Raw genomic sequence first — 14,152 nt, 5'->3', positions numbered from 1 at the left:
AAAAGGATAAAACCTGAGAGATGAAACTGTTTGGGGCACGTCTTGGTGGAGCAGAGACTCCCGGCGCGCCCAGCGCTGTTTGCTGCTTCCGTTCGCTTAATAAATTACTGATTTGGATAAAGATCCCACTTGGGAACAAGTCATTTATCACAGCTGGGGGCTCGTCCGGGATGTTCTCAGTTCCAGAATTCTGACTTGATCTAGGAGGGGCACCCCACTGTTTGGTAGCTCCTGACCAGGTCAGGTTGGGACTAACGCCATCCTGAACCTGAACAGGTCTTCCAGCCGCGGTTCCAATCTCCCGCCAGGGACTTGGCCGGTGAAGGACTGAAGCGATTCTTGTGGTATTCGTGGGTGGGTGACAGGTCCTAGACCCCCTGCAGGACACTCTTACTGGGGACCAAGGGCTGGAGGAATTGCCACAGTAAAATTCCTAGGACCAGAAAACAGGGAGCAAACTCCCGGATAATGATTAGAAATTGGGATGAAAGGGGCCCCAGAAAAAGAAAAACAAAACAAAACAAAAGAAAACAACATCGGGTTTGTGGTAGCCCTGTTAAATACTACAGATGTAAGAAATTTTAGGAAGGAAATGGGGACCCTATTAGATGATCCCCTCAGAGTAGCTGAAAAGCTGGATCAATTCCTAGGTCCCAATACTTATACTTGGGAAGAAATACAATCCATTTTAGGAATATTATTTACTGCTGAAGAGAGAGGGATGATTAGACAGGCTGGGATGAGAATTTGGGAAAGACAGAATCAGGCAGGACTCCCGGGAGACCAGAAGTGGCCAAATGTGGATCCCCACTGGGATCATCAACAACTCCAGGGGAGACAGAATATGAGAGATTTCAGAACACTAATCATACAAGGAATAAGGGAAGCGGCCCCTCGAGGACAAAATATTAATAAAGCATTTAATGAATAACAAGGAAAAGATGAATCTCCAACAAAATGGTTAGAAAGGCTGAGAAAAAGCCTACAAATGTATTCTGGAATTGATCCAAATACAGTGGCTGGAACTGCACTTCTTAGGACACAATTTGTAGCTAAATCGTGGGGGGATATAAGAAGAAAGTTAGAAAAACTCGAAGATTGGCAGGAAAGAGGATTAGAAGAGTAACTTAGAGAAACCCAGAAAGTCTGTGTAAGGAGAGACAAGAAAGAACAAGAAGAAAAAGCAAAAATCCTTGTAGCAGCAGTAAGAGAAAGTCAGAAAAATAAAACTCCATCTGGAGAGAAAGAGGAAAAAAGAAAAGAACAGGCGTCTCCAGGACAACATGATAAAAAAAGATTCACGGCTCCTGTCTGTTATTATTGTAACAAAAAAGGACACGTTCAGAGGAACTGCCGCAAGCGGGAACAAGGTGAGAAAATGTTTAAAGAGGAATAGGGGTGTCAGGGGCTTTATTTTTTGGGGACTTCAACATCAACAGAGCCCTTGATAAAATTATTAATAGGTCCCCTACAAAGAGGAAGTTTTATTTTCAGTGGATACAGGGGCCGAAAAATGAACCATTCAGAAACTTCCAAAGGGAGTAGAAAAAGGAAAAGATTATATGTCAGTAATAGGGGCAAAAGGAGAGCCTTTTAAAGTACCCATCTTAAAAGATGTAGAAACAGAAACAGAAAAGAAAATTAGTCTTAATGACTTACTTTTGCTCCCTGAAGTAGAATATAATTTATTAGGAAGGGATCTGATTTTAAAATTAAATTTGAGCATTCAAAGCCAAGGGGAAAAATTTCAGATTGAATTATATACATTAGCACAGGAGGACGAAAAAGCCATCAACCCCTCGGTGTGGTATAAAGAAGGAGAAACTGGAAAAATAGAAATGGACCCCATAAACATTCAAATAGTCGATCCCCAATGACCAATCAGAATCAAACAATATCCCATCCCTATGGAAGGTCGAAAAGGATTAAAACCTGTAGTTGAAAGGCTTTTAGAAAAAGGAACTTGAGAACCATGTACGTCACCTCATAACACACCCATTCTCCCTGTAAAGAAACCAGATGGGTCATGTAGGATGGTACCAGACCTGAGGGCTGTGAATCAGCGAACAATTACTAAATTCCCTGTGGTGGCAAATCCTTATACTTTATTGAGTCATGTATCTCCCAAATATACTTGGTATAGTGTCATAGATTTAAAGGATGCTTTTTGGGCCTGTCCTTTAGATGAGAAATCCAGAGATTATTTTGCCTTTGAGTGGGAGGATCCCGAAACGGGACGAAAACAACAACTAAGATGGACTGTATTACCACAGGGGTTTACAGAATCACCCAGTTTATTTCGACAAACTTTAGAAAAAAAATTTTACAAGATTTTCTTTTACCTAAGGAAGTAAAATTATTGCAATATGTGGATGATTTATTAATTGCAAGAAAAAGTGAAGAGGGGACCCGAGAAGCCACCATTAAACTTTTTAGGAGAAAAAGGATTAAAGGTATCCCAGTCAAAGGTACAATTTGTAGAACAGGAGGTAAAATACTTAGGACATTGGCTGAGTAGAGGAAAGAAAAAGTTGGATCCTGATAGAGTATCTGGGATCCTATCCTTAAGACCCCCACAAACCAAAAAGGAAATTTGGCAAGTCTTGGGATTATTGGGGTATTGTAGACCATGGCTTGAAAGTTAACTAATAACAAACTTAAATGGTCCGCAGAAGATGATAAAAAAATTGAAGAAATAAAAAGGATATTAATACAAGCACCAGTATTAAGTCCCCCAGATATGGAAAAACCTTTTTATCTCTTTGTGAATACATCAAACCAAACTGCATACAGGGTCCTCACTCAAGACTGGGCAGGAATCAGAAAACCTGTGGGGTGCTGTTCTAAGTTACTTGACCCAGTGAGTAGAGGATGGCCTGCTTGTTTACAAGCCTTGGTTGCTACAGCATTATTAATAGAGGAAGTCAGGAAGATTACTTTTAATGCTCCTTTAAAGGTGTACACCCCACATAATGTTAGAAATGTTTTACAACAAAAAGCAGAAAAATGGTTAATGGGTAGCCAGATCCTAAAATACGAAGCAATCCAGCACAATTTTTGTTTGGAGAACCATCAGAGGAATTACAACATAAGTGCTTAGAAGTAATTGAGACCCAGACTAAGGTGAGACCAGACTTAAGGGACATTGAGTTGGAAAGAGGAGAAATACTTGTTATAGATGGCTCCCCCTGAGTAGTAGAAGGAAAAAGAAGATCAGGATATGCATGAGTTAATAAGAAATTAAAACTTGAGGAATCAGGATCCCTAAGCCCCTCATGGTCAGCTGAGGCTTGTGAGTTATATGCCTTATACAGGGCCCTGGAGTTATTAAATGGAAAAAGTGGGACTATATTTACAGATTCTAAATATGCATATGGAGTGGTCCACACTTTTGGAAAGATTTGGGAAGAGAGAGGTTGAATTAACACTCAAGGAAAGAACCTTGTACATCAGGAATTAATAATAAGAATTTTAAGGGCATTAAGAGACCCACTTTTTAAGAGCCCACAAATGTATTCCGGAATTAATTTGAATACAGTGGCTGAGACTGCACTTCTTAGCACACAATTTGTAGCAAAATCATGGGGAGATATAAAAAGGAAATTAGAAAAACTCGAGGATTGACAGGAAAGAGGATTAGAGGAGTTACTTAGAGAAGCCAAGAGAGTCTTTAAGTTAGGAGAGACAAAGCTGTTAGGAGAGAAAAAGGGAAAAGTTGTATGTACACAGCTTCGGTTGAACACTAGTGATGGGGAGGATGTGTACAATTGTGTGCAGATGTGTTCGGGGAAAAGAAGGGAAGAAGAAGCAGGAAGGAAGTTGTCTTCTGGGATCTCTGACCTTCCTCTGGGCTCACATAGCTCTCTGGAATGGAAGATCTCTGGCCAGTTTTGCTGTCTGTCTCACTCAGCCTCCTCCGGGGGGGTCAGAGATCTCCCTGTAGCGTCTGAGCCGGCAGAGTGAAGGTGCGACCTTGAAGCCCCAGCAGTTAGAGAAACATTCCAGTGTCTTATCAGCTCTAGCTAGGACACTGTTGCTAGTTAAAAGAAAGAAATTAAACTTGAGCATTCAGTCAAGGGGACAAATTGCAGATTAAATTAAAGACTTTTGGAAAAAGGGAATTTTAAAACCATGTACGTCACCTCATAACACACCCGTTCTCCCTGTGAAGAAACCAGATGGGTCATATAGGATGGTACAAGACCTAAGAGCTGTGAATCAGCGAACAATCACAAAGTTCCCTGTGGCAGCAAATCTTTATACTTTACTGAGTCATGTATCCCCCAAATACACTTGGTAGAGTGTAATAGATTTAAAGGATGCTTTTTGGGCCTGTCCTTTGGATGAGGGATCCAGAGATTATTTTGCCTTTGAGTGGGAGGATCCCGAAATGGGACAAAACAACAACTAAGATGGACTGTATTACCACAGGGGTTTACAGAATCACCCAGTTTATTTGGACAAACTTTAGAACAAAATTTTTTACAAGATTTCCTATTACCCAGGGAGGCAAAATTATTGCAATATGTGGATGATTTATTAATAGCAGGAGAAACTGAAAAGGGGACCCAAAAAGCCACCATTAAATTGTTAAACTTTTTAGGAGAAAAGCCTGGGGACAGTTGCTGTATGTTCCTGAGGCAGGTTGTAACTTACTGGGCAGGAACATGACTATACAATTGGGCTTGCAAATCAGAACACACTCAGAATGTGTGGTTATAACAGAACAAGATGAGGCTGGAATAGATCCCTTGGTGTGCGGTCTTATGAGAGATCGGGCAGAACCCCCTTGCTTTCACCGCAGTGGGAGGCTGGTGTGGCTGGATTCTGCCTTCGCTCTCCTGGGACGAGCTGCACGGCAGCTGCACACTTTGTTGTGGGGCAGGACCTGAGAAAAGGTTTAAAGATGATCCTAAATGGTGAAATTAAGATGCAAACAAGGTCAGATATCACCTGCACAGCAGATTTTTATTAGTGTAACAACCACCCTCAACCTAAAGTCCCCGGAAGTCCAAATGTTTTTTTTTTTTCTCTGCTACCACTCTCCTCGGGTCAATGATGTCTCCTTTGGCTGTAACAGTCCAATCGGTGTTTTCCGTCCACAGTGATAGCAGAAAGGAACCGAAAAGCTTAACAATTATAACAACTAACAATCAACATTAACAATTAACAATTTCTTAACAATCAATAATCAACATTAACAATTAACATTTTCTTAAACCGGGGTCTCTTGCTGGGAAGAGTTAGAGGGAATAGATTCAGTATTTTCAGGGGATGAGGGTGACCATCTACAGAAACAACTCTATACTCCACGCAACCAGAGACACAAACGACTACACACTCCACGCAAACGATTACAAGGCCAGAGCACATACAAAATAAAACCACAAAAAACGATAATAAGAAGAGCAAGCATGATGAGGTAGGCATGTACGGCACCTTCCAGGATTGCAGTTTGTTTTTCCATAAGCCCCTGGATGTTATTTTGCAAGGCCTTCATGTCGCTTTGCAGAATTTCGAAGCTGCTCATGGCTGGTCCTTTGTGTCCGGGTCTGGTGTCCTGGGGTGCGATGGGTGCGATGTGCAGAGGTGCAGCGCGCTGGCCTGGCCCGAGCTGGTCTGTCTGTGCCTGCGCTGGTCCGGCCACACAGAAGGATAAAGGATGCCCACGCCCTCGTCCCATCAAGGCGCCTGTGCAGCTCAGTTGTTTGTTTTTTGCTTCGTAGATCATTTTAGTTTTTAAGCTAGCTATGTAAAAACAAACTATAAAACACATGATAGGGAATCTGTGAAATAGCGTTTGCTCATAGAATCCTTACCTTTGATGGTTTTGGTTGGTAAACTGCACAAATGTGTTTAACACCGTCTAGAGATAAAATAGTTATAAACTGTGTCTTGGCTACTACATATTGGATAAGTTGGATAGAACATGGAGTCTACCCATTGTTCTGCTAAGAATCAGGACTGCTCCTCGCAAAGACATACAGGTGTCACCTTATGAAATGCTGTTTGGACTGCCATATTTAGGCAAAGGTGATGGACTTCTGAAAAAGGATGGACCCATGTATTGTGAGTAAAAGGTCTTCTATGAACTTTTCGGATGAAGAGGAATATGGAGAACTGTTCACACAACAAACTAAAGAGACATCAAGTTTATACTCCTGGTTCACCATACAGTCAGAGGAAACACTAAGACAAGTTCAATATATTTTCTGGAGAGATCGGGCCTTACCCCCTCAGACAGGAGGGGCAGGACTTTATAGGACTATACCATTATCTGTAACCTATGCTTTAGCTTGTGATTTAGAAAAGGACAATATTGTGATCCTCCAATACCAACTCACACTCCATGTATTAAACACCCCAAATTGAACCATTTAGGATGGGTTATGTGTAAATGTCAAATATGTCACCAATATTGGTCATGTATTTCATATAAACGAAGGCCCAGTTCTGAGAATACCAGAGAATTGGGAAGTATTTGAACAAAATTGGAATATGACTCTAAATTATTGTAGGCAAAAATTTGGAGGACAACTAGTTTAAATTAAGGGCAAAAACAACATACAAATTGGAAGGAGCTAACCTGAAAACCCTGCGAGTGTTCAGAAAAAGCCACCCCTTAAAATAAAAGACAGACAAGAGAGCAAGACCGGGTAGGGAACCGGTGGTGCGGCTTAAAAGGTCTGCCAAGGGCTGCAACCCCTTCGGGCTGTGACCGCCGACCACTATGGCCCTTACCAGACCTCTGCTAGTCCTGTTTGGGTGAGTTCTTTAGCCCTAACTACAGCCACCAACTGCACTCAATGTGTAGTTACTACTAAATGGGGACAGGTAAGCTCTCAAACTTTGGTGTATCATACTATCTATGACTGTAAAGGTCAAAAATTAAGACACTGTATTCATAACGAGCCCCAGTATGCTTTATGCAAAGAAGGAAACAGGACTATATGCTATGATCCAAAAGAACTCCCCTATCAATATTGGGTGGAGATTAGAACAAATGACCAGAATGGGAGATTGATAGGATCAAGTAAGGTGATTGGGAATCTGACTACACCTGTCTGAGTGTCTTTTGATGCATGTGACGCTATTGATGGTGACCCATACACTAATTGCGGGAACATGGGTTGGAGGAAACATTATAGTCAGAGTGAAAAATATGTATGTGTTAAACCTAAGTCGTCACTACCCACCAACTGCTATCACAGTGAGGTGGAAGAGACTGCCAGGAGCTATTACTGTTGTGCTGCCGGGTGGAGTTGTGCCTGTTGGAGTACAGCTCCTAGCTGGAGATGGCCTCCACAAGGTAAAGGTACCGGATTAGAGGCAGAAATAGCAAAAGGAATAATCCACTCCAATTGTACAGCTCATTCTTGTAACCCTGTTAATCTAACTATTTGGAATCCAGAAAAATGGAAACAACAAGAGGTGAAAATTGGAATACTGATTTATGGACCTGGAGAAGATCCAGGTGCTGTTTTACAGATAACAATTAAAGAAAAATCTAGAGAGTCAATACAACACCGGTTATTGTTTCACTCCTTTTATCATGAACTAGAAACAGGAGTAAAATATGAAATTCCCACCGTAGCCAAAAATTTATTTGTAAATCTTGCTGAAAACATTGCTAAATCATTAAATGTAACCAATTGCTATGTTTGTGGTGCAACAAATCAAGGAGAACGATGGCCATGGGAGGCTATGGAAAGCAATATAAGTGATCCAAACAGATGGAGAACAGTAGAAAAGGGAAACAGGAAACAACAATGGGTACTTCAAACAAGTATAATTGGAAGAAGTTGATGGCAAAATTTAAGGAATGATGGAAAACAAGTAGATGACCTGGAATGTGAAGGAGGTTACTTGTGGAATGAAACTCGAAAGGATTGGGACCAGTGGGGAAGCCCACTAGAGATGAATGGTCAATCTAAGAATTGGACCAATGGAACGAATATACCAAATGGTTGGTCTTCAAGACACTTACAGCTCATTGGGAGCATTTTCATCATGTAGTTCAGGAGGAAAATTTCAGACAGTACCTCATAAAAATGAGGGGTTAATTTAAAGTATATTTTGGTTGATTTTCAGTTGAGAGAAGAGGTGATAGTAGCATTCTCCAAGTGATGGTGGTCCAGGGTGTCTTTTTTAATAGTGTTGTGGGGTTTTTTTAAATACTGTTTTATGACATTAAATAACTAAATGCTTTTAAAATGTATGCTCAGCAAATGCAATTATACAATGTTTAAGATAAAAATCCATCATGAAATACAGTGTAATGAAGTAGAACATCACAAAATATCTACAATACAGATATCACTGAAAAATAGAATGTTTCAAAGATTTTTAAGGCAGTTATGAAGGAAGATACAGCTCTGAGACAGATGTGAAGCAGAAAAAATATTTGTATGCTTTACTTGCATTTGTTTAACATTAATTTTAGAACAAGTCTGACTAATGATTTATTTGGCTTTATCTCATTGTTAGTTTTTCATTTCTCATCTTGTATTGAGTTGCCTTTATCTCTCCTCTAAGCTGAGAAGCCACAAAAGAGAGCATTTCAAATAAGGAAAACCAAGCCATTTTCATTAGGCACATAATGAAAGATTCCTCCTTAACTACATGATGAAAAGACTCCAATTAGCTGTTCAAGTCTTGAGGACCTGAAGATCATTACAGGAGAAGTCACAGCTCGTTAGGGTTGTTGTATTTTAATGAGCCCCACAGTGTATTTGGTGCTGAGTCCATGAACCCCAGGTGCTGAGAGATGGATGAATGAATGAATGGTTGGTTTCGAGAAGCCAGAAGCAAAACTGAAAGTGCCTTGAAGCAGTGATTGGCCCCACTGAGGGCTATTGCTGACAAAGCCTCCCCAGGGACTCGTTAGAGCAGGTAATTGGAGGCTGTGATTGCAGGGAGGCAAAGTCCCTGTGCAGGTGGCTCTGAAGCTAAGAATTCTTAGTGTCTTTATTTATTCTATGAAGCAGTGAGGGCAAACTCTGAGCCCCAGGCAATAGGAAGGCAGATCCTACCCCTCACTTGTGGGTCAGGACTCTTCTTGGGGGCAGTGGGTGGGAGGATGAGCAACACCAACTGTAGGAAAACTGTGCAACTCCTCCAGGCTACCCCAAGAAGGGACAAGGAAGAAACCAAGTCCAGAGCCTCAACATGAAATTTTGCCTGGTGGTCATGAGACAATGGCCCTTTCTAAAGCTGTCCTTCCAGGTGCAGACTGTCTAGACAAAGGCCATTTCCATTCCCATCCTGAGTCAAACAGTGACAGCAATTATTGGTGCCGAACCTGGGGCTGAATCTTTAGCCCAGGCTCTAAAGTCATTGGTGAATGTTGAAGATTCCAGATCTGATGGCAGGAATCCCTCAGGTAGCAATGGGCTGCACTTCTGCTGAATCTACTGACGGGTTGAAAACTGAACACACATTTCCTGCAAAGTTTCTGCTGGAGCTTTTTCCCAAGATGCAGTTGTACATGTGGTGTGCAGCTGGGATCATCCTGCTCTGTGGAGCTGCTCTGCTGATTCTTTTATGTAGATGTGATTGGTTCATGTATATGATTGGTTTTAATTTATAAGACTATAGCCAAAGCCATCATCTCTCCTGTGAGAAGATATTGAGTGCTCACAGGGGTTTTGATACTGATCTATAGGGTGGCAGTGTGTAGTAAGGGCTTTGATGTGAACAGAAAGGTCCATGTTGGTAATGGCAGGGTCAGCTTTACCTCTGCGTTTTGTCTCGGGCTGAATCTCCCAGCTCTGGATCTGAATGGCAGGTTTCAGCAGGGATGCTTCTGCTGAATGTTTAGAATGTTCTGTGGATGGTAGAGCAAGATGTTGTTCCACTCACTGCCACTCCCCCCCAGGCAAGGCTGCTGCCACCACTGCTGCTGCTGCAAAGACCAAGGCCACTCGCCCTCCATCCAGTGAGTAAAGGTTCATCCTGTCATCAAGGGAAAGGCAAAGACAACTGGTCCCAGAGCTCATCCCTGTCTGAAATCTCCACAGCTTCCACAGGACCAGGAGGAGAGTGATGGAGAAGAATCTTCTCAAGCAGATGGAGGAGTAGGCCCTTCTCAAGCAGATGACAACGATGACCTTGTCCAACCTTTCTCTCTAAAGGAACTGCACCTCATGAGAAAGGACTTGACCCTCCATGAAGGTGAGCCCCTTCTGCCTTGGTTGCTCTGCTGCTTTGACAGTGGGGCTGAAATCTATGACATGGACGAAAGAGAAGGCAGGCAGTTGGGATCCCTGGCCAGAGATGCTGCATTGATAGACCACTGGGAGTAAGGCAGGAACTCCCAGCCTGTGGAGCCAACTTCTTTCAGCTGTGAGGCAGAGATACCCCCACAAGGGTGACATCGACTGGCGCCGAAGCAGAACAGCCACTCTTGAGAGAGACATCACGTGTCTGAGAGAACTGGCTGTGCCAGAGGTGATCTATGATAACAAGGGGTTACAGATCCTGGTGACCTTCTGTGCCACACACAAATGCTCCAGAGGTCTGTGCAGGCTGTGCCAGCAGCACATGCCCAGATGTTCTCCTTCAGGGGATGATTTGATGACTACAAAAGACCAACTGTGAGTGAAGTGGCTTTCAAAGCAGGACAGTAGGGAGACATGATCTCTGATCCCCATCAGTTCCACACCTCATCCATGGAAGGAATGACTGAGGGAAGGAATAAGATGCCTGAGAGATGGGAAGGCTGGTGCTGCAGCCATGAAGGGGACATGTCCTGCTAGGAGACAGCAGCAAGAGAGGCAGGACCCACTTGGATGCCACCTGTGGTCTCTCTAGTGTGATCTTATAAAGAGGACATGAGAACCTGAGACAATAAACCCACTGCTGTTCTCCTGAGACGTGTACAAGGGCTGCTAAATAGAAGGAATGAAGGAGATGGTCCTTCCAGGAAGAATTGAGTCAGAAAGTGGGACTCATTTCAAAACCAGTCTAGTGACTGGCTGGACCAAAGGGGGGTGGGTGGGTGGTATCTCTCTCTATTTTGGCTTGAACCACATCTGTCTCCCCAAGGCCAGGTGTCTGGTTTCATGGCCTTGCATCGTGCCTCTAAATAAAGAGAGATCTGTCTGCTGGTTACAGCTACACAGTAGGTGTTGCACCAGATATGTAGAGGTTGTCATCAAAATATACATATGTATATAGTGCTGGGTTGTGAGATTCCTCTAGAGGTCCTTTTTGGTTCAGGCCTCAGTAACTCATATGGCCTTAAATGGGATGTATGACCATGACATCACCATGGGGCAGTAGAGCCTTAAATGGGATGTATGGCCATGACATCACCATGGGTGGCCAGTTTGGGAAGCAGGGGGATGTCCACAGCCTGCAGGGAAAGAGCTGCAGGAGTCAGACACTGTAGGACAGCCTGTGGTGGGGACAGCTGGGGGCACAGCCATGGCTGAGAGCCCCCAGCCCAGGTCTTGATCTCCTGGGCTGTGGAGCTTCTCTCTGCAGCTGCTGCCTACGAGGAGACACCTTCTCATGAGAGCAGCAGGACTCCATGGGCTCCTCATCACACCTGTGAGCCTGAGAAAGAGTGTCTCCTAGTCCTGCTCCAGGCACTGCACATCCCCACATCCCAGTGCCCGGGCAGAGCCCTGAGCAACGTGTGAGGGGCAGGATCTCTTCTCCCAGGGCCTGTGGGTCAGGGCTTGGACCTTGGAATCATCTCCCCCAGCCAGGCTGACTCCAGCTCAGAGCCATCTTGTCCTTGCTTTGCCTGCCTGTCAGCAGGGCCTCCAGGTTCCTGCTCTCACCAGAGCCCAGGCAGCTTTGTCAGGGATGTCCCTCAGTGGGACCCCTTCACACTGCCAGAAACTCTGGAGTTTGCACCTGACTCTGGCTTCTGGAGAGGTTTCTTCAGCTTCACTGCTCATCAGAGCCACCTTGCCATGGCCTTTCCCTGCCTGCCATGAGTGCTTCCAGGTTCCTGCTCTAAGCAGCCCCTGTGCAGCCTTTCCTGGTAATGGTCCTCCCTGGGACCCATTAATGCTGCAGAAAGTTGGGAGTGTGCAGCTGAGCCTGCCTTGTGGAGAGGAGCCCCAGCAGGGGCTGAGGGCACTGCCTGCAGGCAGCAGGGGAGAGGAGCCAGGCAGGGAGAGAGGATAAAGGCAGGCAGGAGGGGCAGGAGGGCTGAGAGCTGCTGAAGGAGACATCTTCACAGCCCTGGGCATGGTGAGTGTCTCTTTCCATGCCCCTCTGTGCGGGGGGGAGGAACCAGTCCTGGAGCTGCTGGCTTGGACAGGAGACCCAGACTCCTGCAGCTTTGCAGGGAGAGAGGAGCAGGTTTGTCAAGGCCCCTGAGAAAGTGCCTTCAGCCTTTCCTCTGCGTGCAGGAAGCACTGCCCTCAGCTCTGTGCTCTCCCCAGGGCTGATCTGGTCACCTCTTCAGGAGGGGCCAGCACAGAGCTGCCCCTGGGCAGGGTCCTGCTGCCAGGAGGGCTCTGCAGGGCAGAGCTGAGCACAGGCTGGGTGGGATGGGGCTGTGAGCAGGGCCAGGGAGGAGAGATGGGGACAGCTTCCAGCAGGAGCAGCTGCAGTCAGGTCCCTTCCCCGCAGCAAGCCCTTGGTCTCCTCTGCTCCACAGCAGAGCTCCTGGCTCCAAGGCACTGGGATCTCAGCCTGAGTCACCTGCTTAGCAGCTTCTCATCCTCTATTCCATGTTCCCCCTGCTGTGGAGCAGGACAAACTCTTTTTGCAGCTGGGCTCCTCACAGCACCCTTGGCCAGCACAGACCAGAGCTCCAGCCAGGGAGATGGAGGAATCTTCTGTAAACAAGGAGAGAGTCAATGTCTGTTTTCTGGGGCTGGGGTTTGAGGGGATGGAATGGGAAGAGATTTGCTCAGGGCTGTCCTGACTTGTGAGTGTGCTTTCCTCCTCTGGCAGCACCTCGTGAGGAAAGGGCTGGGATGTCCAACAGCAGCTCCATCAGCCAGTTCCTCCTCCTGGCATTCGCAGACAGGCGGGAGCTGCAGCTCCTGCACTTCTGGCTCTTCCTGGGCATCTACCTGGCTGCCCTCCTGGGCAACGGCCTCATCATCACCACCATCGCCTGGGACCACCACCTCCACACCCCCATGTACTTCTTCCTGCTCAACCTCTCCCTCCTCGACCTGGGCTGCATCTCCACCACCCTCCCCAAAGCCATGGCCAATCTCCTCTGGGACACCAGGGCCATCTCCTACTTAGCATGTGTTGCACAGCTCTTGTTGTTTTTATTCTTCATCTCAGCAGAGTGGTCCCTTCTCACCATCATGTGCTATGACCGCTACGTGGCCATCTGCAGACCCCTGCACTACGGGACCCTCCTGGGCAGCAGAGCTTGTGTCCACATGGCAGCAGCTGCCTGGGCCTCTGGGTTTCTCAATGCTCTGCTGCACACAGCAAGTACATTTTCACTGCCCCTCTGCCAGGGCAATGCCCTGGGACAGTTCTTCTGTGAAATCCCCCAGATCCTCAAGCTCTCCTGCTCACACTCCTACCTCAGGGAACTTGGGCTTCTTGTGGTTAGTGCCTGTTTAGTGTTTGGGTGTTTTGTCTTCATGGTGGTGTCCTATGTGCAGATCTTCAGGGCTGTGCTGAGGATCCCCTCTCAGCAGGGAAGGCACAAAGCCTTTTCCACCTGCCTCCCTCACCTGGCCGTGGTCTCCCTGTTCATCAGCACTGCCATCTTTGCCTACCTGAAGCCCCCCTCCATCTCCTCCCCATCCCTGGACCTGGTGGTGGCAGTTCTGTACTCAGTGGTGCCTCCAGCAGTGAACCCCCTCATTTACAGTATGAGGAACCAGGAGCTCAAGGACGCCCTCAGGAAAGTGATTTCTTCGTTGTTCAAGAGTGAGAGATTTAAAGCCTCTTTCCAGAAGTGATTCCACTTTATGTCATTACACCATTTTGTTTATTTGTTTTTGGTTTTTGTTCTTTTGGTATTCTGTGCTGTTGGGTTTTTTAATGATTTTTTAATAATTAAGTTATTTCTATTTTTTTAAATTTTATTTATCATTACTATTGTTGTTGTTTTCATCAATAGTTTTGTTCCTGCAAAGATGTTTGCACTTGTGTCGCTACAACTGAGACACGGACCTGCTTTGTTTCCTTTGATCCATTATTAAAGTTTCTAACA

General features: G+C 45.3%; 1 protein-coding gene across 1 annotated transcript; it reads left to right on the top strand.

Moving 5' to 3' along the window:
• The first annotated feature begins 12,941 nt into the window (after positions 1–12,941).
• On the top strand, positions 12,942–13,898 carry LOC127396308 (olfactory receptor 14J1-like). Its single transcript, XM_051643935.1, has one exon. The coding sequence runs from the start codon at positions 12,942–12,944 to the stop codon at positions 13,896–13,898; it is 957 nt and encodes a 318-aa protein (XP_051499895.1).
• Positions 13,899–14,152: the final 254 nt, after the last annotated feature.

This window comes from Apus apus, unplaced genomic scaffold (assembly GCF_020740795.1).
Source record: "Apus apus isolate bApuApu2 unplaced genomic scaffold, bApuApu2.pri.cur manual_scaffold_66_ctg1, whole genome shotgun sequence".
Classification (NCBI taxonomy): domain Eukaryota; kingdom Metazoa; phylum Chordata; class Aves; order Apodiformes; family Apodidae; genus Apus; species Apus apus.
This window is presented reverse-complemented; position numbering and strand designations above follow the sequence as displayed.